The sequence below is a fragment of the Phoxinus phoxinus genome (genome assembly GCF_949152265.1).
Source record: "Phoxinus phoxinus genome assembly, chromosome: 11".
Classification (NCBI taxonomy): domain Eukaryota; kingdom Metazoa; phylum Chordata; class Actinopteri; order Cypriniformes; family Leuciscidae; genus Phoxinus; species Phoxinus phoxinus.
The window spans coordinates 22,267,335-22,294,350 of NC_136886.1; the positions used below are offsets into that span (position 1 = coordinate 22,267,335).

General features: G+C 43.5%; 1 protein-coding gene across 6 annotated transcripts in view; it reads right to left on the reverse strand.

The window, feature by feature from the left end:
- LOC307007413 (SEC14-like protein 1) overlaps positions 1–27,016 on the reverse strand; it is a 254,101-nt gene that overhangs the window by 216,868 nt on the left and 10,217 nt on the right. For 4 of the 6 annotated variants that reach the window (XM_079629442.1, XM_079629441.1, XM_079629443.1 and 1 more), the window contains exons 3-4: positions 6,223–6,372; positions 5,858–5,989 (exon numbers count right to left, since the gene is read on the reverse strand). The exons of the other annotated variants lie outside the window; for them this stretch is intronic. In XM_079629442.1, coding sequence (XP_079485568.1) covers positions 5,858–5,989; positions 6,223–6,372 — 282 coding nt within the window. The remainder of the gene's footprint in view (positions 1–5,857; positions 5,990–6,222; positions 6,373–27,016) is intronic. 6 annotated transcript variants of the gene reach the window in all.

The following is a 27,016-nucleotide window of genomic DNA, read 5'->3' on the forward strand; positions in this document are numbered from 1 at the left end:
AGTCCAGGTGCTGTGGCGCCGCTTCGGCAAAGCGCATGTCGACCTATTTGCGTCAAAAAAGACAATGCTCACTGCCCAGTGTTCTACTCAAAGGCCGAGGATGCGCTGGCCCAGGCATGGCCCAGCTGCCCTCTGTACGCCTTTCCACCGATCTCGCTGTTACCACAGGTAATCAGGAGAATCAGGGAAAACGGCAGCTCGGTGCTCCTCATATCCCCGCGATGGGAGAACCAGAACTGATTCCCGGAACTGATGCGGCTGACAAGCATATCCCCATGGCCGATTCCGACGAGAAGGGATCTCCTTCAGCGCATCCCTTTGAACCCTTGCAGACGGTGGACCTAAAATTCCTTTCGCTCAAAACCGCGCTTCTGATAGCCTTATCAGTCAAGCGTGTGGGTGACTTGCTTGCGTTATCTGTTAACGCAGCATGTTTCGAGTTTGGACCTAATGACTCTAAAGTCATCCTCAAACCGAGACATGGCTATGTCCCCAAAGTGCTTGGCACTCCATTCAGAGCACTCCATCACGCGCTCCGCTGCCTTCAGACGCTCGGAGGAGCTCTTCGTTTCGTTTGGTGGACGCGTCAAAAGGTCTTGCGACCTCGAAACAGAGTCAATCCAGATGGATAGTGGACGCTATCACGGCAGCGTATGCGTTAAAAGGCCTGCAGTGCCCTTTGGGCGTTAGGGCTCATTCCACTAGAGGCATGGCCTCTTCGTGGGATTGGTCCTATGGGATTTCTATTCACGACATTTGTATGGTGGCAGGCTGGGCCTCCCCCTCTATGTTTGTCAGGTTCTATAACCTAGAAGTCCCTGCCATGCAGGCTAGACTTTTATCAGTCTAACTTATGAGTATGTGCTGTCATGACTTCGTTCATGCGCAGGCTACTGTCACGTTTATCCCAGCTCCCCTGATTGAGCTGTACTATGAGGATTGTTATTCTCTTCTCAGTATGGACCGGCAGCGCCGCTCCGTATGTCTTTCCATATGACACTGTGTGCTTATGTATATGTACTGGCCCATTCATTTGGCAGACTCACTCTCACTAAATGTATGTTCCCCGGGTGTGCCCTTGGGACTTATGTGGTGGATGCTGGGCGCGCACAGCGTTGACAAAGGGTTCCTGTAGCGCAAGTAACTTGCGCAAATTTGAGAGAACCTCTCGTAAGAGAACGTACTCGTTACTAATGTAACCTCGGTTCTCTCTAGAAGAGGGATTGAGAATTTGCATAACCTGCCATGCTCACACCCTGAGCTGATCTCGCTTCAGTCGATGAAAACCAGGTAAGCAGCCCCCGAGCCCATCCTTATATACGCTAAGCCACCCCCATTCTGGCGTGATGTCACGCGGGGCTCAGTGGTAGGCTGCTGCAGTTGCCGCAGAGCAGCCTATGAGCGCTAGCTAGCCCGCTGTAGGGCACAAGTCACCTCTCGATGCATCCTCGGTAAAAGGGCGGATCAAGAACACATCCGGGGATTTGAACTGAACTTGGCTAGATGTGAACTTTGAATTGGAACAGTACTTGAGCAGTGATTGATGACGTTTCACAAGTCCACTAGAACAAAAGTACAGACAAGAAAGCATATTGAGAAACGGCCACAGTGTCGCTTGATCAAGATCGGCTCGTGCTGCATTGGTCCAAATTTATAAATGGTCCGTGAAGCACAAAATAACGTGTAACATAGTTGTGTTCCGCTTTCATTACGTTTGCCATTTGATGTTGGGTGCCAGTGTCTCTTACATTATGACCGCGCATGCTGCGCACCTACTTATGAAATAACTACATTTTGGTCGGCAGGAAAAATGGTCCAACGAACCGTGTTGAAGTTGCTAATACTTGTAACACCCCTCAAAATTGCAGTATGGCATATGAGACATGTCACCGTTTTACTGGCTGATTGGTCCAGTCTGAAATACTGCCAAACAGCGGACATACAGCGGTCTTCGTCGTCGGTTAAGAACCTGGGTGTGCTCTTTGATACTAATCTTTCATTTGAAAGTCACGTGTCTAGTATCTGTAAAACCGCATTTTTCCATCCTAAAAATATATCTAAATTACGCCATATGCTCTCATTGACAAATGCGGAACAATTAGTTCATGCGTTCATGACCTCAAGGCTAGATTATTGTAATGCTCTACTAGGTGGTTGCCCAGCACGCTTTATAAACAAACTACAGCTAGTTAAAAAAGCTAGTTAAAAAGTCCAAAACTTTGGAACAGTCTTCCTACCATTGTCCGGGAAGCAGACACACTATGTCAGTTCAAAGCTAGATTAAAGACACATCGCTTTGACCTAGCATTCACATAATACATTATAGACTTCTATAATTCAATGTTAGGCTGCATAGATTAGGTAACTGGGAACACTTCCCTTATATCCTGATGTACTCGTTACATCATAAGAAGAACGGCATCTACGCTAATTTTAGTGTCTTTATTTATCCCGAGGTTTTCCCGCAACCTGCCGGATCCAGGCCGTATCCAGATCTGACGAAGGACCTTCAGCTGGACCCGATGACAACGCAGTGCTGAAGTACCAACTAGTCTCGCCCTATGGAGTATCCCTTTACCACTCTACAGATAAAGCGCTGTGGGGAAATTCGGCTCGCGTACCTACCCCGAAGTGATACAATTAAATTCTGTATAAAAATTTAAGACAAGTAGTTTGTTTAGGCATGGTTTGCAGGGAATTACAAACCTATGAATATATATTCAAACGCATATAACTATAGAATGAATTCTTGATGCACACGTGACCGCCATCAGCGTTTATCACAGGTTCGCATTAAAGTCTGTTTAGAGAAAAACAGTGTCGTCTTAACGGCCCCTAATTTCACTTTGATGGAAGGGAATCAATCAAAACTAACTTTAGCTGGAAAATATCTTTATTCAAGAACCGCTATAAAGCCAAAACAATCTGTTACCTTAAATTCTACGTTTATCTCTGTAAAGCTGCTTTGAAACAATCTACAGTGTTAAAAGTGCTATATAAATGAAGATGACTTGACCTGCCTTGACATACTGCTAGCGTGCGGGTTTTCAATTCTTCTTCGCTGCTCTAAACAGTGGTTGCTTGTGGCAACACAGGAAGTTGTGCTGGAACGGTAGCACTCGCATTGCGTAAGGCTAGCTTACGCTATAGGAAGGAACCCCATTTAAAACGCAGTGCATGCTTAAAACCCACACATACTATGGCTCGTGAGGGTAGCCCGGGGCCCATAGAAGAGTAAGTTATGACCCCAAAAAGAGACCAACGTCAGTGGGCCTTATAAGGGGATATGTATAACTAGACCAGACAGCGTTGGGCCTTATAAGTGTTATATAGTGCTTAAACGTTTTTTCTACATGGAAAGAACCTTAGCTTACAAAGAGGTAACTTTCAAGTTATAGAACTTGACAAACGTGGGCGGAGAGGCCTAGCCTGCCGCCGCAAAGATATCTTCAAGTGGTATTCCACTGGACCAAGCCCAAGATGAGACCATGCCTTTAGTGGAATGAGCTCTGACGCCCATGGGGCAGCAGAGACTTTTTGACTCATATGCCAGCGAGATAGCATCTACTATCCATCGCGGAAATCTCTGCTTCGTGATTGTGCACCCCCTGGTGCGACCACCGAAGCAAACAAGGAGCTGTTCCGATTGCCTGAATGCAGCGGAACGATCTAAGTAAACTCTAAGAGCCCTGACAGGACAGAAGATTTGCGTCTCTTTCGTCCTCAGACGAAGGAAGAGCAGATAGCGAAATGACCTGTGCTCTGAACGGAGTTAGGTCTGAAGGGCCCATAGGTCTGGATGGGGATGCCAGATTGTCCCCTTCACCTGCGTGAGGAGGTCTCTCCTCAGCGGTCTCGGCCATGGGGCTATGTCCAGCAGCTGACTTAAATCAGGGAACCATAATTGGTTCCTCCATAGAGGTGCTATTAAAAGCACTGTACACCTGCTTTCCCAGATCCGCTTGATGACCTGAGGTAACATCGTGACTGGTGGGAAGGCATATAGCGGGCGACTAGGCCAGTCTTGGGCCAGCTCTTGCTCTTGGAGAAAAATATTGGGCAATGACCATTGTCTTCTGAGGCGAAGAGGCTCTATAGCGACTGAACCGTTTGTGGGTGAAGAGACCAGTCCCCTGGTGAAACTTTGTCTCTGGATAGCATATCCAGGTCCTGTTCAGAATGCCTGGCACATGTGCAGCCCTTAGCGAGCGCAGATTGTGCTGAGTCCAAAGGAGGAGGCGTTCGGCCATGGTGTGCAGGTTGCGTGACCTGAGCCCACCCTGGCGATTTATGTAGGACACCACAGACATGTTGTCCGTTCGGACCAGGACGTGGAAAGCCTTTAGCGACAGTTCGAATGCTTTCATCTCTAGACAGTTTATGTGCAGCCGTTTCTCTGGGTCTATCCAGAGGCCGAAGGTGGGTCTGCTATCGTGCAGGACGCCCCAACCTAGGTTGGATCCGTCTGTCGAGATCACTTTCCATTTTGAGACTGTGCCCATACTCACGCCTGACTGAAACCAGACGGCTATTTTCCACGGAGCCAGGGCTCTGATGCAGCCGTGGTTCACTTTGATGCGTAAGCGGCCCGATCGCCACACGCGCGCCGAGACCTGGAAATTTAATATGGAATATGGAATTTAATTAAAAAAATTAAAAAACACAGCTGGACCGACAATGAGGTTCAGGCTTTATTAAGCGTATTTGTGTAACAGGAAATTTTCTGCGCGTTCGTCCCAGCCATCTCACGGTCAATATCTGCATCGTCTAATTTAATAGCATTACGAGCTTTCTGAACACGCTTTAGTATCAGTGCTCGTCTCTTTTCTGCTGTTTTGTTAATTACCTCGTTAGTAAACCAATACATCACAAACAACTGCAGCACAGTTTGTATCTCCTCCATACTTATTATAAATGTGGCGCTCAAAACTGATTACTGTCCGTCGCAGACTGGGAGGAGCAGTTGCGCGCAGTTTATAATCTTCCCGGTACTTTAGACCGTGGTGTAAACGCAGAAAGCAACCGGTCAGGGGCAAAAAAAAGTTCCTGGGAAAAAAGTTCCTGGGACAAATTGTTCCGGGTAATTTTGGTGGAAACGCGGCTTTACTTGCATTTTTAATGTCTTGCGGTCTTGCTGTTTTTTTGTTTGTTTTTTGAACAATTAAAACTAAAAGTGTGTTGTAACGCAAGCGTTACTGAACATGTCCCGAGTAAAATATTACTGAAAATTGATTAGTAATGCCTTACACTACTGCGTTACAGCAAAAAGTAATGTTACTGTAATGCATTACTTTTGTAACGCGTTACTCCCAACACTGTTCTTGTGTGCATGACGGAAAATTAACACGTGCTGTGAGTGCATTCAGTAAATAGAGCTCGCATTCTGCCTTTCACTTTGACTTCAATGGCAACACTTATTTTGATCCTCAATAATAAAACAAAGCTCTACTCCGTGTAAATGAAAGTGATTCAATCTTGGGTTATCTTTTGAATATGTGGCCATGCAGCCAAATACTGCCATCACACCTCCTCTGAGTGCTTATTCCTATTTTATATACAGATTTAGGCCGTTTACAACATAACGCAGACTCAGCTCATCCAATATGAAATAAATATTAATTATAAAAATAATAAATAAATAAAAATTTAATTGTGGGGCTGAAGCTATGTCACAGTTTGAAAGGTCGCAAAAATATTTTTATTATTTACCCTTTAATCTGTAGCCTAAGGAATATATAAATAAATTTAGCAATACCAAGGTACCAAGTTTGGGTGTCCAATTATATTATACAACCAAATTAAAGTTGCTAATGACATGCTTACAGCACATCTGAGATGTGAGGGTGATTTTTCTCACCGAGTAACAACAAAGTTCATGGATTATGACTCTGCTGGAGAAGGTTTCATTGTGGGATTCAATATGAAGAGTTCTTTCTCTGTGGTTCAGGGAGTTCTTCTGAATGAAGTAGACATAGTCCACACCTGCGATCTACACACACCACAAGCACAGAGAAAGAAAAAGAGAGAAAGATTTAATTATGTTTACTTGTATCTTACATTATCACATACTCTAACCTTTACAGACAGTCAAAGCAAAGCAAAGTCCAGAAATTTTAGGCAATGTACACAAAAGTTATTTAAAAATATAAAATAAAAAATAAAAAACCATGAGGGGGGAATGAGAGCAAGGGAAGGGATTTTTTTTCAGGGTTTTAATTTTACCCGTTTTAGGAGTCGTGGTGCATCCACGTCCAGTTTACACCTTCTTTCAATCTTATGAATGGATCCATCCTCACAGTTTTCCTCATTGATCACATCACTGTCCACAAACATGGGAATCAGATGACAGGTGGGAAACCTCCTCTCATATGCCTGAGGAAGAGACAAGAAGAAGAGTTGATGAAAACGTACTCGGTTACTGACGTAACCTCGGTTCTCTCTAGAGAGAGGAACGAGTACTGCGTTGTCTCAGCAACGCATTGGGGAAAATCCTTTTACACGAGAATACTGAAGCCAAAAATTATCCTTAATTTTGTATAAACGCATTGCCACAGCATACAGACCTAGGCGAGACAGCTCGCGCGCCTATTGGCTGCTGTGCGGCAATTGCTTAAGCCTATCGAGCGAGACCTTGAGTGACGTGACGTCACACCCAATGAGGGCCCTCCCGCATCACTTCCCGCCGAAACGGGCGTGGCTTAGGTCTATATAATGCGCTCACAGGCTTATAATATCTGATTTTTAAAAGCGAAACAACCAGAGCGCATACACGGCAAGATACGCAGTACTCGTTCCTCTCTCTAGAGAGAACTAAGGTTACGTTAGTAACAGAGTACGTTCTCTTACGAGAGATACTCTCGTACTGCGTTGTCTTAGCGACGCATTGGGGAACACCATGTAAAACGCCGTGTATGCAGGGATCCGACACCATAGACCCAGAGCCCTGAGCTGGGGTTCATACGGTACATAATCACCTACAGGACTCACAGAGAATCCAGAAAGAAGTGCAGGGCTCGCAAAATTTCTAAATCGCTGGTAGCCCTTCGGGCAGGCACTCTTCAGATTTTGGTAGCCAGAAATGAATTTTACTAGCCCACATAAAAAGACTATTTTTAATGTAGAAAATTGGTTACGAGTCAAAACATGAATCAAAAACTTTTTCAAAACACAAATCTCAACAATTGGATATAAAATAATCAAATTAGAATCATCAATACAAATATACATCTGGTTCTCTGAAGTGAAATGTGTGTGACCAGTATAGAACATGAATCTGTCTGTGGCTCAGCCCCCAATGAGGGTATGATAAAAAATAAAATAAAAAATAAAGGTAACACTTTGGGTTAGGGTCTAACGCTCACAATTAACTAGTTTCATTATCATGCAGATGGCAGGGTTTTATCATCACTGAGGTCCCAAATGTGAGGTAGACTAGTTAGGGGTGTTCGGGGGCCAATCTGCAATAATTTTCTCGGGGGCCCGAGACATATGTGCATTTTAATATGTTTTGAATGCCAAAAAAATTGGACAACAATAGCTTTAAAACCATGTCACACAGCTGATTATTTTTCTCTCCTCATCAGCATCACTCTTTTTCTCTTTGTTTTTCTCTTGCTCTGGCACTTCCCGTCCTAAAGCTGAGCTTTGACTGATAGGCTTTTCATTTTTGTCTGTCAATGACGAAAGTAAACTTGGGGTCAGCTGATAGGTTAGAATTAGGTTGATTTATGAATCATTTTCTCAGACACGTTCATTTACTGAAAGCTACTAGGTAGCCTAACTAAGTTTATTAAATTTATTCACAATATGTACACATTCATTATTGATCTTAATACAGGGCCGTAGACAGAGCTTTATGGTAAATGGTAAATGGACTTCATTTATATAGCGCTTTCACAGACCCAATGGTCACCAAAGCGCTTTACATTTGTGCCTCACATTCACCCATTCATACACCGACGGCGGTGTCAGCCATGCAAGGCGCCATCCAGCTCGTCGGGAGCAGCTGGGGTTAGGTGTCTTGCTCATGGACACCTCGACACTTGGTCTAGTAAAACCTGGGATTGAACCACCAACCTTCCGGTTTGTGGACAACCTACATGAACCACTGAGCCACTGCCGCCCAGTGATTATATAGATATAATCAAATAGGTCCTAAATGTAAGGTTGTTAGGGGGTTCAACATTTTTATTTCTCTGATATGTGCATTTCAAGACGTTTGAAGGCCAAAAAAAGGATAAGAAATAGCTTTAAAACCATGTCAGCGGGCAGTATTTGTCAATACCTGCTCTCACATCTTATCCATCACTCTTTTCTTTTTCTCTCAGTCTCCTCATCTTGCCCTGTCTCTTCCCCTCCTAAACCTGAACTTTTTTAATTTACTGAAGGCTACAAATTGTACTATATTAATTCTCAACATGTACACATTCGTTATTAATATTGTGCCTTACAAGATGAAAACGGCTTTGTTTCTCGTCCCCTCACAATGACAGTAAACGAATTACATTCCACGAGTCACGTTACAAAGGCCTATTTTCAGTTAAAAATGGCGAAATTAGACAAGTAAAATTTTGCCTCGATTTTGCGAGCCCTGAAGTGGGTTCTAACCACCATCTTCCAAATATTTGCGGGAACCTCAAGGTTGTAAAACCTGATAAATGTAGACGGGGAGGCCCAGCCTGCCGCCATACAAATATCCTGTAAGGCAATCCCACTCGACCAAGCCCACGAGGAAGCCATGCTTCTCGTGGAGTGCGCTCTAACACCCAAAGGACACTGGATGCCTTTGGATGCGTACACCAGAGCTATAGCGTCCACTATCCATCTGGATAGGCTCTGCTTCGAAGTGGCCAGTCCCTTGGAACGCCCACTGAACGAAACGAAAAGCTGCTCCGTCTGTCTAAAAACAGACGAGCGCGACACATAAGCTCTCAACGCCCTAACCGGGCAGAGAAAACTCTCGTTCACACGCCACGAGACGTGCACCAACCAGAAAATACTGACCACTTAGACGCATAGAGACGTCGCGTAGACGGAGCTCTAGCCTGTGTGATCGTGTTTAACACTCCCTGTGGGAGGTCAGCGGATACCCGTTGATGGCCCACACGTGAAGGGACCATAGTTCCGGGTGGGGATGCCAAATCGAACCATTTGCTTGAGAAAGGAGATCCCTCCTCAGAGGCACTGGCCACGGGGCGGTGCTGACTAACTGCATCACAGCTGGGATCCAGGGTTGATTCAACCAGAGCGGCGCTACTAGCAGCACTGAGCATCCTTCCTCCCTGATCCTCTCCACCACTTGGGTCAGGAGGGAGACAGAGGGAAAAGCATAGAGGACGGCGAGGCCACTGATGGGCCAGGGCGTCCTTGCTTTTTGTGAAAAATTCTGGACAGTGAGCGTTCTCTGGAGACGCAAACAGGTCTACTTCCGCTCTGCCGAATTTCTTCCACAACAGTTTTACTGTGTGTGGGTGCAGCCACCATTCTCCTGTCGGAACATGGTTCCTGGACAGTACGTCCGGTCCGACGTTCAGGTGCCCTGGCACGTGCGCTGCTTTTAATGAAAGGAGATTGCTGCGTGCCTATGTCAGGAGGCGTTTGGTCAGCCTGTATAACAACAGGGACCTGAGGCCTCCCTGGCGATTTATGTAGGATACCACTGATATGTTGTCTGAACGTATCAGAACATGGCAACCCACAATCAGGGGACGAAAGCGCGTGAGCGCTTTTCTCACTGCTAACATCGAGACAGTTTATATGGAAGAGCTTCTCCCGCTCTGACCATAGGCCAAACAGCGGTCTGCCCTCGAGCAGCGCTCCCCATCCTGCGTTGGATGCGTCCGTAAACACCACCCTCAGTCTCAAAGAAGTCCCCAGGCTTACACCTGAAAGGTACCAGTCTTTCGACTTCCAAGGTTTCAGAGCTGCGACGCAAGCTTGATTGACCTTGAGGCGAAGCCGACCGGTGGCCCTCGCATTGCGGGGCACCCTCCCTTTGAGCCAGAACTGCAGTGGGCGCATGCGCAGCAGGCCCAGCTGGAGGACTGATGATGCTGAGGCCATCAGACCCAGCATCCTTTGAAAGCTCCTTAGAGGGAGTATAGCGCCGCAGCGGAATAAGCTGACTGTGCGCTGAATATGTAGTGTGCGCTGTTGTGACAGCTGCGCTGTCATTGACAGCGAGTTCAGTTCTATTCCCAGAAAAGAAATAATCTGTCTGGGGAATAGCGAACTTTTTTCCCAGTTTACTGTGAGACCGAGATTCTCGAGGTGACTCGGCAGTAGGGCTCTGTGCGCCATGATCTCTGAGTGAGATTGGGCTAGAATGAGCCAGTCGTCCAAATAGTTCAGCACTCGAACACCCTGAAGTTTAAGGGGAACGAGTGCTGCGTCCATGCACTTCGTAAATGTACGGGGTGCTAGAGACAAGCCGAACGGCAGGACTGTGTACTGGTATGCCTGGCCCTTGATGGCGAATCTCAAAAATCGCCTGTGACGTGACGCAATCTGTATTTGAAAATACGCGTCTTTTAGATCTATTGACACAAACCAGTCTCCTTGGCGAACATGCGCAAGGATTTTTCTGGTCGTTAGCATCTTGAACTGGCGTTTCATAAGCGCTTTGTTCAGTTGCCTCAGATCTAGTATGGGTCTCAGACCCCCATCTTTTTTGGGTACCAGGAAGTATCTGCTGTACAGCCCCCCTTCGCTCTGAGATAAAGTTTCGATAGCCCCTTTCCTCAGAAGTTTCTGAATTTCGGCTCGAAGTAGGTGTGCTACATTCGAATTCACCCGAAGTCTCGACGCGCACCGCGTGGCGGCGAGGGCGTCGGCGAAACTGCAGCGAATAGCCTCCTTTTATGATGTTTATCACCCATTTTGAGACCCGGGAAGCTTTTCCCATGCATCTGCACGGACAGCTAGGGGCTGAGTGAAGAGCGCGCTCTGATCGACTCGCGATACAGCGGCTCCTGTGAGCTGTGACAGAAATGTCTCGCTCGCAACATCCGAGGCCGGGGCCGCGCTGATGACAGCGGGCAGAATGTCCGCGCTCGACCCCTCGACAGCGTTTAAGCGGAAGAGGGAGGGCTGGACGGGCTCCGTAGGAACCGTGGTGCTTGTGTGGGAACGGGGGCGCGCGGGGGAGCGGGCACGTTTACCACCTTTATAGCATCGCTCGCCGGAGCAGAGCGCCCGCACGCAGGTTTCGTTTTTACAGAAACCATGCGATAAGCAGGCGGTAGCATTAGTGGGCACTGGGTAGAGGGCACATGTGCTACTTTCAACGTGCAATCAAACTGATTAGATTTTATGTGCGCGGGCCCTGTGTGTGGGGCCGTGTTTGTGTGTAGGGATGGGCACATTACAGTGGGCAGTCTTACTACACATGAAACACCATCGGCCGTGGCCGGGACACCAGAAAATATGCTCTTTAAAGGATTTATCTGGATAGCCGTGAAAACGGCTGTTGTGTGCAGGCAAGCGGGCAATGATACAGGCTTGTTGGCTGCTATGTACACTGGACCAGTCACTTTTCTTGGGACTGGACGAGCGGCAAACTTCGGTGAAGGTCCGGCCGCAGCGGGACTTGAACACCGTCGTTTTCCTAGGAGTGCTAGGATGACTTCGGGGGCTCAGGTTTCAACGCAATCTTCATTCGCGGGCCACGCGGCGCGGGGCGGCGACTGGAAGAGCGAGAGCGCGGCCTCGAGCGCTGCGTCTGGCGGCGTTGAGATGAGGCGCAGGGCGGAGGCTTAAGCTGAGCACTCTGAGCAGACGGTTTCGCACGGCCTGCTGCAGAGTTGGAGCGCTTCGGTAGGAAGTGCTTCATCGCCTGAGTCGCCTTCTGTACCTCAGCATACCTGTCAGTGAAGTCCTTCACCGATGTCCCGAAGAGGCCAGCAGGGAAAAGCGGTGCGTCGAGGAACGCGGTTCACTCCGCATCCGGCATGTCTGAGAGCGTGAGCCAGAGGTGCCTCTCAGACACAGTGAGCGCCGCCATGCTCCGTCCAATGGCCTGCGCCGCAGACTTCGAAGCGCGAAGAGCTAGGTCCGTAGCGCTTCTCAGGTCCGCCACACAGATTGCTTCGGGTCCGTTCTCGTCCATTTTCCAGAGGAGATTGGCCTGGAAGATCTGCAGTGTCGCCATAGTGTGCAGCGCTGACGCAGCCTGTCCATTGGCGGCAAACGCGCGGTGGAGCAGGGATGACGTCATGCGGCAAGCCTTTGAGGGCAGCGCCATCTTAGCACGCCGTCCAGCGGAGGGCGGGCATAAGTGCGCTGCAATAGGCTCTTCGACCGGCGGGAGGGAAAGGTAGCCTCTGTTCTTAGCATCGTCGACCTCGGAGAATGCCATCGAAACAGAAGACCTCGTCCTCATGGAAAACGGGGAATTACAAGCTCTCGCGACCTCCTCGTGAAGCTCAGGAAGGAAGGGTGCGGGCTTAGAAGCGGGTGATGACCGCTCCCCAGGCAGAAAGTAGCCGTCCAGTCGGTTGTGGGCGGGCTGCTCGGGCGAAACCCACTCAAGGCCAAGGCTCGGCAAAGCGCCCTCATTGGGTGTGACGTCACTCAAGGTCTCACTCGATAGGCTTAAGCAATTGCCGCACAGCAGTCAATAGGCGCGCGAGCTGTCTCGCCTAGGTCTGTATGCTGTGGCAATGCATTTTACATTTATACAAAATTAAGGATAATTTTTTTGGCTTCAGTATTCTCGTGGAAAAGGATTTTCCCCAAAGCGTTGCTAAGACAACGCAGTACGAGAGTATCTCTTGTAAGAGAACCCACTAGATTATCTGCATTGAAGAAAATAGGTATAGTATGTGTGTATGAGTGAGTCACTGAGGGCCACATGTTGTGAAGAAAGACATATTAGTCATATGTGTGCACTAGTGTGCACAATGCCATGATGATATTTACAATACATAATATATCATGAGCTACCAGCGAAATAACCTGTGCTCTGAACGGAGTAGAGAGCACTTTAGGAACATAACCGTGCCTTGGCTTAACCCTCTGGGGACCAAGGTGTTTTTGGGGTCCTTGAGATGTTCTGACATGCCCTGACATTTCAGTTGCTTATAAACATATTAAATGGCAAAGGTGTAATTACACTTTATCACAAACAGAGCTACGATAATATGTGAGCAACATGCATGTACATGTTTGTATTTTTGAGAGAATAATGTTTATGCATGGTTATTCAAAAAACAAAAAATTAAAGTGTCTGAAATAACGCCACAAAACACATAGTAAATATGTGTTCACAATACCTTTGAGTAATGGATGTTATCGCCTAGAGTTTTTCCTTCAAAATGATCTGAAAATCATCCTGACTAATCATTCACATAAAACAATACATTGATTTACATTTTGTAAAACACTTTTTGTTTGGGAAGGCAATATGCGCAGGGGCGTGACTGATCCAATACATCATGTATAGTAAGTGGTTCACACCTGAGAAGACAATGGCCCGCATAATGACCCCGCATAATGAGCCTTTCATTCAGGTGTGTCACACAAGAAAGAATGTGAGGACAAACTAAATATATATATATATATATATATATATATAATCCAAATATAAATTAAGTCAAAAGCACATTTTTAGTACATAGTCATACCTGGAAACAAATCCTGTTCATATAGGCTATATGAGCCATTCTACGGAATTGGTTCAAAGTTAGATTTGGAAACTTTTCTTTTTTTTTGCACAATTTTTTTTTTATACATGCAAATTGTATAATATCCAAGGTAAACATTTCTAGTAATTGTGCAGTTAATTCTCATACTGTATTTTCAGAAAGATTTGGAATACATCCTCTGCCCAAATGTGTCACTAATACAAAACAATAATAAATCATTTAATGAGAAGGCTTATATTGACCTATAAAGATTATTTTACATCTACCTTGTAAATATATTTTTTGCTATTTTATTAAAAAGTGTTCACATGTATATCAACAACAATTGATATATGCCTATACGCGCATATATGCCGTTCATTCATAACACACAGAAACGCGATTCATATTTAAACAGTATTTTTGCGGTTTACAGACACTTAGTAACTGTACAGACACAGTTAGTAACTGAATTACTCTATAATAAAAGTAACTTGTTACCAGGGAAAGTAACTATTTGCGTTACTGTTAAAAAAAAGTTGCTATAATCCAAAGAATTTGGATTTTTGTGAGTCAGTTGAAATGAGTAGAACAGACGGGTGTTTGTACATAACTTTCGATATTTATTGCACGTCGACAGACAGCAAGAGGTTTATCCTGCACTTCAAGTATTATCTTTGTAAGAAAACTAAACAGTTACACCATATAAAGTGCATTTAACTCTAGCAAATTAAATCAAACTCTCTCAACCTGAGACAACTGGTCAAGAAAACAACCTGGCGAACTAGCATCTGCGGTGGAGGTATCTGTGTTTTTTTGCCAATAGCTTTGTAGATGCGTGTGTCAATGTGAGATGCTTCATTAAATTAGAGTTGCTTACAACGGATGTCGACAAAGTCTTCGCTCTTGGACATAATGTACATGCAGGTTCTTGACTTTAACCGCCGGATTTTTCATCGGATTGCTCCTGACTCGCCATCTCTGCTGCTCCGTCGAATCTGTTTAGTCAAGTCAAGTCAAGTCACCTTTATTTATATAGCGCTTTTTACAATACAGATTGTATCAAAGCAGCTTCACAGTGATAACATGAAAATAATACAAAAAAACTATTTCATCATCGTCCACCTTTAAGGCAGATCTATAATATTGTTGAATATTAAATGTCCCCAACTAAGCAAGCCAAAAGGTAAGGCAACAGCGGCAAGGAACCAAAACTCCATCAGGTGACAGAATGGAGAAAAAAAAACTTGGGAGAACCCAGGCTCAGTCGGGGGCCAGTTCTCCTCTGGCCAATAAAGCGGTTCTGTATGCGTGTGTGGGGGGCGTGCTGGCATGTGTGTAAAAACACTGGCTCTGATTGGCTACCATGAAACATGACTCTGCCTTAGCCAATCATAATCGCTTACCTCGTTATTAACCAACCTCCTCACTAGCTGTGAGCCAGGGGTGCGTTCGGAATCGGAATACACAGTTTATTCAATCAATGCATAATAACGCACCGCATTTAACGTCCAGTAACGTTAACGGCGTTGTAACGACGGGAAAAGTAATTTGTTAGATTACCCCGTTACTGAAAAAATAACATCGTTACCTAAGAACGGCGTTATTCCAAACACTGGCGATTACAACAAAGCATAAGAATGAAAAACTTACTACTAATCCTCAACTTCTGGATCCATTGCTCCTCGAAGTGAAACCAGCACTTCTGAGGTAAGTTTCCCAGGAATTATTCCTCACAGCCTCGCAAGATGACACACAGTACATTCATCTGATTAAATTTGATGTTTTTTAATCGAGCTGATGTGGCCGGTTTGCATGTTTACATGTATTGCCTCAGATCATGTGTGTTTGAATAGTGCGCGCTCTCCGTGGGTCACATTAAAAGACAAAGAGCTATAATGAGCTGAAATGAGAACTCGCTCTTTTTATATAGATTACATAAAGAGAGAATATTTGTTTTAGTTTTGAAATAAAAGTACACACTTAAATGATTATAAAGATATATTGCTCATGCCTGGGTGAATAGTATTCGCTGAGTTTTGTTTATGTTTACAGACATGCACTAGAAAAAAAAAGTTCACGGAGACGGAGAGGCAGAAAACACACCCTGTTTATTTTCTTTATTTTACAAAAGCACAATGTTTTATTTTGATTGTAAGTGGACACATAAAAAAGTAGACATTTAAAAGGTAGGGTAGGTCAGAATTGTCTAAAAAAACTTTTATTCAAATTTGTTTAAACTGTCTTTATATACCAATACATAATTAAAATGCAAGTACTCTGAAATAGAGAGTATAAAAAACTGAGTGACTCTAGTGTATTTAATCTTCAATAAACAGCTCATTAATTCCATTCACTCCCACCTAAAAACGGGTGCGCGACTGCGCGCACGTGGGCAGAGCCAATAATAGCGGCGGTAGTCATGGCGACGGAGAGTGACAGTCGCGCAAGCCAATCACTTGTTTTGTCCCGAATGGAATTAATGAGCTGTGTTTTTTGAAGATTAAATACACTAGAGTCACTCAATTTTTATACTCTCTTTTTCAAAGTACTTACATTTTAATTATGTATTGGTATATAAAGACAGTTTAAGCCAATTTGAAAAAAGTTCTTTAGACAATTATTACCTACACAACCTTTAACAGCTTATTTGTCATATTTCTTAAGTCTGTATGACCAAAAATAACGGAGTATTTTAAATCTATTTTGCTGCTATGTAAAAAAAAACGAGCAAAACGCGCCGGCACGTTTGCGGTCCCCAGAGGGTTAAGGACTACTCTGTGGAGTCGATTGGCCCAATTTCAAGGCAGGAAGCGCTCACTGATAGCGCTTGCAAATTGCCCACTCGTCTGACTGACGCGAGCACCAACAAGAGAGCGGTTTTGAGCGAGAGGTGCTTTCAGGTCCGCAGACCGAAGCGACTCAAATGGGGCACTTCATGGCCTCCAGGACCGTGGAGAGGTCCCAGATAGGCACAGAGGGGGTTCGTGGAGGGTTTGGTCTCCTTGACCCTTCGAGGAAGCGCACGACAAGGTCGCTCCTTCCTAGTGGTTTTCCGGCCACAAGAGTGTGAGATGCTGTTATGGCCGCTACATACACTCTAAGCGTGGAGGGGGTGCGACCCGTGTCCAAGAGCTCTTGCAAAAAAAATGAGTATGCTTGGTACTTCGCACGAGTAGGGGTCCAGGCTCCGTGCTGCGCACCAGCCAGAAAATGCTACCCATTTCTAAGCGTGGAGGCATCTAGTTTAAGGCGCTCTTGCTTAAGTGATGTTTTTCAGCACCCTATCTGGGAGACACCCAGGTACCCGTTGAGGGGCCATTCATGGAGGGCCCACAAGTCGGGACGGAGATGCCAAATCATTCTGTTTGCCTGCGTGAGGAGATCTGTCCTCAGCGGTATCGGCCATGGAGCTGTTTCCAGCAGTTGACAAAAACAATTGGTTTCACTAACCACTCAAAACCAAAAAAAAACAGTGTTCAACCAATCACCGACAGGGGCTGGGTGTTGTGAGGTTTTGCGCTCGTGCACGGCTGCACGCGAAGTCGGAGCTGAAGAAGAAGCCAGCGTCTATCAACAAGAGAAATTGAACATGGCTGAGTCAATCCCCAAGCGGAGGAGGAGGATTAGGGCGAGGGAATATCATTGTGTTTATTCCAAGACACGTATAGTTATCGGGAAGGCTTTTGAACGGTGGAAAGAAATTAAAGTAAAAAAATAAAATACATTTAAAAAAACGCCGAGGTTGCACTGTTTCTTCTGGACAGGTGAGTAGCTGCTAGTGCTGACTTGTTTGGATGTGAACTGTGTGTGAAAATATCCTTCTTGAAATAATATGAGCGAAGCTCGACTAAACTTGGGTAGCTCTAGCTAAGAAATGCGCGTGCATAATCGTTTTTTTTTTTCATGATGCACGAAACGGGAGGGAGGGGCGAGCTAGCTTGGTTTGTTTGGGATCTCGCTTCAAACACAAACAGAAGTGACGTCACCCAAAAATCGCTGATACAACCTTTAAGATTCCACCACTAAGCCACAGGGGGGAATGACATAAGACAATTAGCACGAGCAGAGAAGAGATGTTTTGTGTCGCCTGTAAAAACGGCATTTGTTTGCGGGTGTGCATGTTTTATAACAGGCTTGTTTGCTGCAATATTGACATTTCCAGCCGAACTAAAGGGGGGACTGGGAAATGTGAGAGAAATGGAGGTCGGTCCGGCCTCGGCGGGACTCAAACACTCACTCTCTTCCTTTCGCCGATGTGAGTGACGCAGTTTTGAAAAATCCCTCAGTGTCAGTCTGGGTCATGAAGAGAGCTCGAGAGGGCTTTTCATGACGCGCGGAATGGGGACGTGAGGGCGGGGTAGCTCTCTTAAACGGACAAGGAGCTAGCTGCGCGCTCTGGCAACTTTTGTGCACGACGCTTCATTATGCGCGGCTCAAGCAAAGGGGAGGAAGAGCAGGAAGTGCGGGGTTGTAATCGGCGAAACCAGCCAGTCGAGCCCGCAGGGTGGGGAGATCCATCTCGTCGCACTCAGGGCAGCCGCCCTCAGCGAGTGCAGCTTCCACATGGTCACGGCCCAGACAGGCCGTTTTTTAATTTAAAAAAAAATTAACTAGTAAACTAGCCAGAAAATTATATATAGGCTATATAAGCTTTCTTTTAGTTTATGTAATACACAGACAGGTACATAGCCTATAGCACTACCCAAAACAAACCCGAGTGTAGTTTTTTTATTTATTTTTTTATTATTATTATTATTATTTAAATGTTTGCGGTCTTGTAAACATCTAAGTATGACTGAAACGACAAGATCAGAGCTGTTTTCTTGGATGTTTTTGTTGTTTATCACTTACATCAATACAATTGTTGTTCACCTCCCCATCTTAAAGGGATAGTTCAATTTGAAATTCATTTTTGATATGTTTTAGCTTACCTCAAGGGCATCCAAGATGTAGGTGTCTTTGTTTCCACAGTATTTTAAATTTTGATATTTTTAGGTCAAACCGTTCTTGTCTGACAGTCATATCATGCAGGTCTATGGGGTCCACCTCAAAGAGCATGCACAGAGAAGTGCAAATTAAACATGATTTAATGACTCGTAAATGTAAGTACACATTGATGGCCTGAGACACGAAACGAGCGGTTTGTTTGAGAAAACGAACAGTATTTATATCGTTTTTACCTCTTGTAACGCAGCCATGTCCAAGTGATTTGAGGGCGCGAGCGCTTCCTTCTATGGGACGTGTACGCAGACTGGTGCATAGATATATATACACTAGATGTCACATTAAAGTTCCAATGAACTGCCGTAACCAAGGCGACATTAAGCTGTGTCCCAATGTGAAGGCTACAGCCTCCGAAGTCCGTATTTGAAGGCCGATTGGCCGTATTTGAAGGCCGATTGCGTCACAGCGGAGCGACGAAGGATCCCCAATTTAAAGGCTGCACACCTGGAGGTCGCATATGAAGGCCGTATTCGAAGCACTGAAATTTACAGTGCTTCGAACACACTGAAATTTATCGTAAAGAAACGGATCGTAACTCCTTGTTGCACTACCAGAGTTTCCATCCACCCTCTCTCAAACGTAGTCTTGCCTTACAGTCAACTGTTGAGAGTGCGCCGTATCTGTAGTGATGATGAGGACTTTGAGCGACAAGCGGGGGAATTATGTCAAAGATTTGATGATTTGATGACCAAACGTATTGATCAGAAAAGTTCTAACAACACTTCAGTTACTTTTGTATCGACTTATGGTCAGATTTCAAATAGTTTAAAGAACATTGTGCAACGCCATTGGCACATTCTCAGTAGCGACCCGTACATAGGGCACACTTTCCAAGATCTGGCGCGTAATTGTTTTAAACGAGCACCCAATCTTAGAGATCGATTAGTGCTTTCGCACCTTCCTGCATCTACCCAGTCGCCTTTTCCCTTTAAAATTCCACACGGTAATTTTAAGTGTTGGAACTGTGCGGCATGTCATTTTATGCTCACAGATAATATGTTTACACATCCAAAAACAGGCAGAACATACAATGTAAAGGGCAGAATCACATGTTTATCTACTTTTATTGTGTATTTACTGACGTGTCCTTGTGGGTCGTTCTATGTGGGTAAAACGAAGCGACAACTAAAAACTCGAATTTTTGAGCACAAATGTGCTATCAGAAAAAATGACAAATCATCAGTCGCGAGGCATTTTAACTCTGCGGGACATGATGTTAATATGCTCAAATTTATGGGCTTGGAGTTTGTTAATCGGTCCCCAAGAGGGGGAGACCGTGAGAACCGCCTCCTTCAGCGAGAGGTGTGGTACATTTTTAGCTTAAACACATGTATTCCCAATGGGATGAATGAAGATATGTCACTAAGTTGTTTCTTGTAAATGTAACACTATGCATGTATATCTTATGTTCATTCTGTATATGTATAACAGCCGTTGTTTTTCATTAATGGACTAATTGAAACATTGGTGACACCATTGGACTGTGTATTATTTTAAATGTATTGGTTGATGTCAATATGGGTGTGTCAATGGGTGTGGGCATATAAGATTGGTTACACTGTGATCTTGTTGCACACTGAAGAAGGCACGCGCCGAAACGCGTTTGTGCAAATAAAAAGACTATTTATGCATAGTGCGGCCTCTCTCCTGTTCTAAACAACTATTTACTATTAACATACACATTTAAATTTACAGTACATAAAATAAGAAAAAATTATGTAGACTTTTCTTCCGCTGAGTGGGAGACCCTGGTGTGCTGCTGGACCGGGATGGGCTCCACACTAGAGACCCTGGTAAGGCCTCCTGCTGGTGGGACTTAATCTGATGGTTAATCTGATGGATAATCTGAGTGTTTGAATGGATATTTCCACTATCCACTAAGTTGTCTACCAACCGGTTTGCAGGGCTGACTCATGAAATAAATATTGAGATTCCTTATTACGCTTTATTATTAGGCTAATAACCACTAATACCGCATTGGGGAAAAACTACTAGTCATATATTTCAAACCTTAGTAAAGCAAAATTATCTTGCATAATCTAATGTAGGCCTAACGTTACTTAAGGTATCAAGAGTAAAAGTAAAAGTATGTATTCTGCAGGGAAAAAACCTCCTTGTCATTAATGAAGTTTGTAGTTCCTTATATTCCACCACTGGTTATTTTGAAAATGAAAGTAACAACATGTAGGCCTATTGTCACAATATTAACAAATTGTTGCTAACTACAGCTCCGTCCCATTTCAAAGGGCGCATCTGAAGCGCTCGGACCGGTGTAGCTTACGGACGATTGTTTGTGTCACCTAGCAACAGTGACAGCTGCCGATGACGAGCGGGAGTAACATTCGCACTGGACTTTTTTTTATATTCAACTGGGTTTTATATTCAAATAGGGTTGAAAACCTGTGTAAATGTATGTACCATGGTCCATTTATGTGCATAATAAAAATAATACACTAGCCTATAAAATCGGATCAAAGTAAGATATAAATGAACATTTGAACCTTCGACTAAGCCGAAAGTACATGACCTGAAACATCCTCACCATGTCCTCCAGTAAAATATAAAACATAAAAATGACAATAGCCAATTCAGTGTCCATAGCTGTTTACTCAATTATATCAAATGAATTATCAGGATGGCTGTACTACTCTCGCACCGTTGCCTGGCGCCTGGAGCTGTAATCGGGAACACCTGGTTGCGCAATTAGGAAATTCCACGAAGGCTATACTTAAAGGACGCATAGGCTGCATAATTTTAAGTCCGCGGCCTTCGAATGATGCAGCCTTCACATTGGGACACAGCTCTAGTGTATAAATCTATGCACCAGTCTGCGCACACGTCACACACCAGGAAGCGCACGCGCCCTCAGATCACTTGGACATGGCTGTGTTACAAGAGGTAAAAACGGTATAAATACTGTTCGTTTTCTCACACAAACCGCTCGTTTCGTGTCTTAGGCCATTTACATTTACGAGTCATTAAATCATGTTTAATTTGGACTTCTCTGTGCATGCTCTTTGAGGTGGACCCCATAGACCTGCATGATATGACTGTCAGACAAGAACGGTTTGACCTAAAAATATCAAAATTGAAAATACTGTGGAAACAAAGACACCTACATCTTGGATGCCCTTGAGGTAAGCTAAAACATATCAATAATTAATTTCAAAGTGAACTATCCCTTTAACCCTCTGGGGTCTGAGGTGTTTTCTGGGTCCCGGAGGTGTTCTGACATGCTCTAACATTTGTGCTTATTTCTGTTACTTGTGACATTTTCATGGCTAAAGTCTTATTACACTGCATTCAGCACAAGCTCTGCTACAATAATATGTCAGCAGCATGTATGTAAAAGTTTGTAGTTTTGAGATAACATTTATGCGTGGTTTGTGAAAATGACAAAAAAAAGTCACTGAAATGGTTTAGCTCCCCAGTACTTGAGCAAGCTCTTAACGCATTATAGTCCGTCACGTCTATTGCGATCTCAAAATTACGGAGAGTTAATAATACCTAGAATATCAAAATCGACTGCTGGCGGTAGATCCTTTTCCTATTTAGCACCAAAACTTTGGAACAGTCTCCCTAACATTGTCCGGGAAGCAGACACACACTGTCATCAGTTCTGTATCATACATTTTTCAAGGCTTGTACCTTGGAACCTATTTCATGGTTTGCGTTCGAGCCACCAGGCACTGTTTTGTGCAAAAAAGTGGCCAGATCGCATTAAGGGTTTTCTGTTAGAACGGTGTCGTGTTAGCGGCCCCAAGCTAAAAACTAATGATCGTGGCGACTAGGGATGTTAACGATTAATCGACAATCGATTAATTGTTGATAATACATTTAATCGATACAACTCATCGATCATCGATTAAGCAAGCTCATGCACGTGCGTGCTGCTCAACCGCGAAACAAAGAGAGCACGTTTTACACTTTCATTAGGACTAAGTTCGCATGTTCATTCACAGCCTTTTGTTTTGTGCAAATGTAAGTTGTAATATTGTGTTTATTTTGTGTATGCCTATCTATATCTGAGTTTATCTTATATTGGATGCATTTGTACCCCTTGAATTAACTCTGCAGTAAAGCGTGATCAGCTTCAGCGCGCGCAGCTCAAACGGCACTGAACGACTAACAATGACTATTGGGAGGACTGTCATATTACATAACATTATAAAGAGAACAATATTGTAATAAAACATTGTGCATTATTTGAGTTTAGTTGCCGCGTCGCATTGCTCCAGGAAGAGCGCGTCCACAACATGAGTCATTCTGAATGAATGGCACGTAACTTAGTTCAAGTTCACTTGTGCATTCGCATGTGCATATGAGTTAAATAACTTGCTAGCAAACTAAGTGCTCCAGTTTAACAGAAATGAGGGCGAAACACCCAGAAACTCCTTAGGCCTATGTGTCGTTCGCAGTATAAGGGTCTTTCCCTGCCATTAATGCTTGGATAACACGCCACGTCTCCTTCGTTCGCATTGGCCATTCGCATTCACTCATTGGCCAGAGGAGAACTGGCCCCCGACTGAGCCTGGGTTCTCCCAAGGTTTTTTTCTCCATTCTGTCACCTGATGGAGTTTTGGTTCCTTGCCGCTGTTGCCTTGCCTTCTGGCTTGCTTAGTTGGGGACATTTAATATTCAACAATATTATAGATCTGCCTTAAAGGTGGACGATGATGAAATTGTTTTTTGTATTATTTTCATGTTATCACTGTGAAGCTGCTTTGATACAATCTGTATTGTAAAAAGCGCTATATAAATAAAGGTGACTTGACTTGACTTCCATTAATAATAATGTCTAATGCGGTGGCTGTGATATTATATAACCAACGTCCGTTGCTGTGATTTATGGAATGACTTATCGCAAGAGAAAAAAGGACGTTTTAGTCGTACAACAATGGAAACGCCGTCATTTCGCAATAGTTTTTTTTATCAATGTTTAGATAATAGCGCAAAACATTTGCGCATATCTGTAATGGAAACGCGGCTATTGACATTGCCTATTTATTCTTATTTTAATATTCATTACAAAACACGCGGCTATTGACATAGCCTATATTCTTTCTCATAGTGTGAATTCATGACACACTTGTATCCTTTATAAATATTTATTTTTCTTCTGAAAATCTGATGACATATTTTGCACACAGGTAAAGGTGCCCAATATCAGTAATTTCTGAAAATAAATTACAAAAGTTTTTTTTAAAAAGTGTTTTGGAAAATAGCTCTTTTTATTTTCATAAAAATGTGTTTTCCTTACAGAGATATCGACAACGGTAAATATCGGTATCGGCCATAATAGCAATATTAATATCGTTTATCGGCCACAATTTTTACATCGGTGCATCACTACTATTTTTGCTTATAACTTCTGAACGGTTTGTCCAAAAATCATAAAAGTGGTATCGTTAGATTCAGGGCGTCAAGGCGAGTCTACTTATATCCAATTTTCCCAGATCGGTTTTGAATTATGTGCTAAAATGCTGTATTTTATGAACATGAATGAATTTTTACGAAACTCGGTATGGGTCATCAGTACGATTCCCTAAAGGAGCCTGAGAAGTTTCGGAACAGCGCCACCTAGTGGTAAAATTTAATTTTCAAATGCTTATAACTCTGGCTGTGGTTGACTTATTTTCACGAGAGTCATCTCATTAGACTCCTGAATCCTTGCCGAGTCCAACGATACCAGACTTGCCAGGTTTCAGCATATGGTTTGTGCAGCGATGTAATTTAGCGCTTAAAAAACATTTGCCGATATCTTCGAAACCGCTAGTCCGATCGAGACGAAACCACCATCAGAAATTTGGAAACATAGGTCAATAGCAAAATGCCAATGGCCAGATGCAAAAATATTGATAGTAAGGGGTAGTAAAATTCAATCAAAGTCACGTGTCAGTCATTTTTGACGTGTTTTTTCACATAAATGTCTATAACTCCGAAGCGGATTGAGATATTTTTACCAAACTTGACACAGATGTATGGGCTCACTCTGAGGACAAATAAAAAAATGGTGGGATTGAGCCTCTTGATGGCACTATAATAGAACAAAACATGAAATTCCCATTGACTTTAATACAGTTTTGTGATGTAAAATGCTATACTTAATGAATGCATTGCTGTAACATTACGAAACTCAGATTGTGCCATCAGCACCATGCCCTGAAGGTACTCAAAAGATTTCCAGACAGCGCCACCTGTTGGTTAAAATTGTAAAAAATGCTAATAACTTTTGAATAAATCTGCCTATTTTAATGCCACTGGTCTTAAGGTTTGTCATTGCCACCAGACTCTGACAACATCACATCGATTTTGTAACCACGCCACCTATTTGTCGAAAGTGATAATCCATTAAATCATATTTTTAGTTATTGTATGTGATTTTTCAGCCATTTTGACTAAATTCATCTTTAAATGTCTTTATTTACTAATTGTTGCAGTTGGTCTGACACTTTCAGCCATGTCTTGACGGTTTTTCGTCTTTTTTTGCGCTTGGCCCCGGTATTGCTGCTTGCAGCTATATTTTGTAAATGTGTTTGCTTGTAAACGTTGTTTTCAATTGAGATTCCGAGGCTTTTTCACGCCTGGTGAAGTTGTGAATTGCGAGCTCATTAAGCAAGGCTATTATTAGTCATCTGGGCTCCTGTAGGTGACATTAGCGTCCTGGTTAGCGCCTATTTTGTATACCAAAACAATAGACGTGATTTATTTTTGATAAGAACAGTGGATAAAACCTGTCGAAAGCATAATGTTTGTGTTTAATGCAGGGTCTGATTTTTAATATATAAAAAAAAGTTGTGACTTTTTCTTCTGAAAACATCATTGCCTGCCTATTGACATCGACTGATACACTGCCCTCTGGTGGACAGAACATATACAACTTAATTGTGATACCAATATAGGTCTTACTGAAGGCATTTAATGGTCAAAATATTATTAATAAATATTAGAATATTAAAATTAATAAACAAACAAACTTCGAATATGATTTTTGGGCAAAAGTCAAAGCCCTAATCTGAATTAATTTTTAAAATATCAGTTCGAATTAACAATTTAATGACTCTCATAAAGATTTCATTTGTTTCATTATTGGATGATTCAATATTTTTAAACGAATCTAAATGAAGGATTTTATAAACATTTTAATAAATCACTTGTTGCTAGAGATGGGAATTGATAAGGATTTAACGATTCCGATTCCATTATCGATATTGCTTATCGATCCGATTCCTTATCGATTCTCTTATCGATTCTCATTGGGTGAGGGAATAAGTACAAATTTGTTTGTTTGTATTAACTCGCTTTAATATCTGATCAGAAGACACAGCACAGAGCACATATACACAAATGATGTGTAGCAACCTCAGAACAAATCTAAAAGTATAGATGAGCTACTTCTCAAAGTGAGTGTGTGTGTGAGTGAGCATGTGTGCGTTTGTGTGTGAGTGAGCGCGAGAGAGTACGTGTGTTAGCGCGAGAGAGTGTGTGTGTGCGCTAGAGAGTGAGCGAGAGTATGTGCGTGAGCGCGAGATAGTTTGTGAGCGCTAGTGAGTGAGTGTATGTGCGCGCGCGTGTGTGAGTGAGCGTGTGTGTGAGTGAGCGTGTGTGTGAGTGAGCGTGTGTGTGTGTGTGTGTGTGTGTGTGTGTGTGTGCGTTCTCTTTGACTCAAGTTAAAGGGATAGTTCACTTTAAAATGAAAATTCTGTCATCATATACTCACCCTCAAGTTGTTTTAAACCTGTATTAATTTTTTTTCTTCTGTTGAACACAAAGGAAGATATTTTGAAGAATGTCAGTAACCAAACAGTTAACTGGTCCCATTGACTTCCATAGTAGAAAAAAAAAATACTATGGCAGTCAATGGGACCAGTTAATTGTTTGGTTAACGGAGCTAAGAAGAAGCTGGCTTCACCTGAGGAAGCCGCGACTTTTGTGTCAAACTACCAGCAGAGTCCAGTCACGGAGGCCAACTAACTGACTCCAGCGGGGCTATCGGCCGGCTGCACTAACGTTAACTGTGTTGACTAGCCTTTTTCTGTGACAGATCTACTTTGACTTAATGCGGGTTATAGACTCCGAGCCTGGACTGACAATGTTGAGCAGGTGAGCCCCCAGTTAACTTAGTTTTTGCAGGCTAAAGGTATGTGGCCCAGTGGATGACATTCCATAGCTTTGGAAGGGTAACGTAAACTTTGAAGATGCTGGACCAGAGGCATAGTAAACTGAGTTTATATCTCATTCAGACACTTTATAGGGTCAAGTCTGCCTTTTCTTTTCCTTTAAATTATTAATGTTGTTGAGTTGATGGTGTGCGGGCTAATGGTTACAATCACTAATACAATCACTAATACAATCACTAAAGAGACAGAGTTAACTGAGTCAGTAGT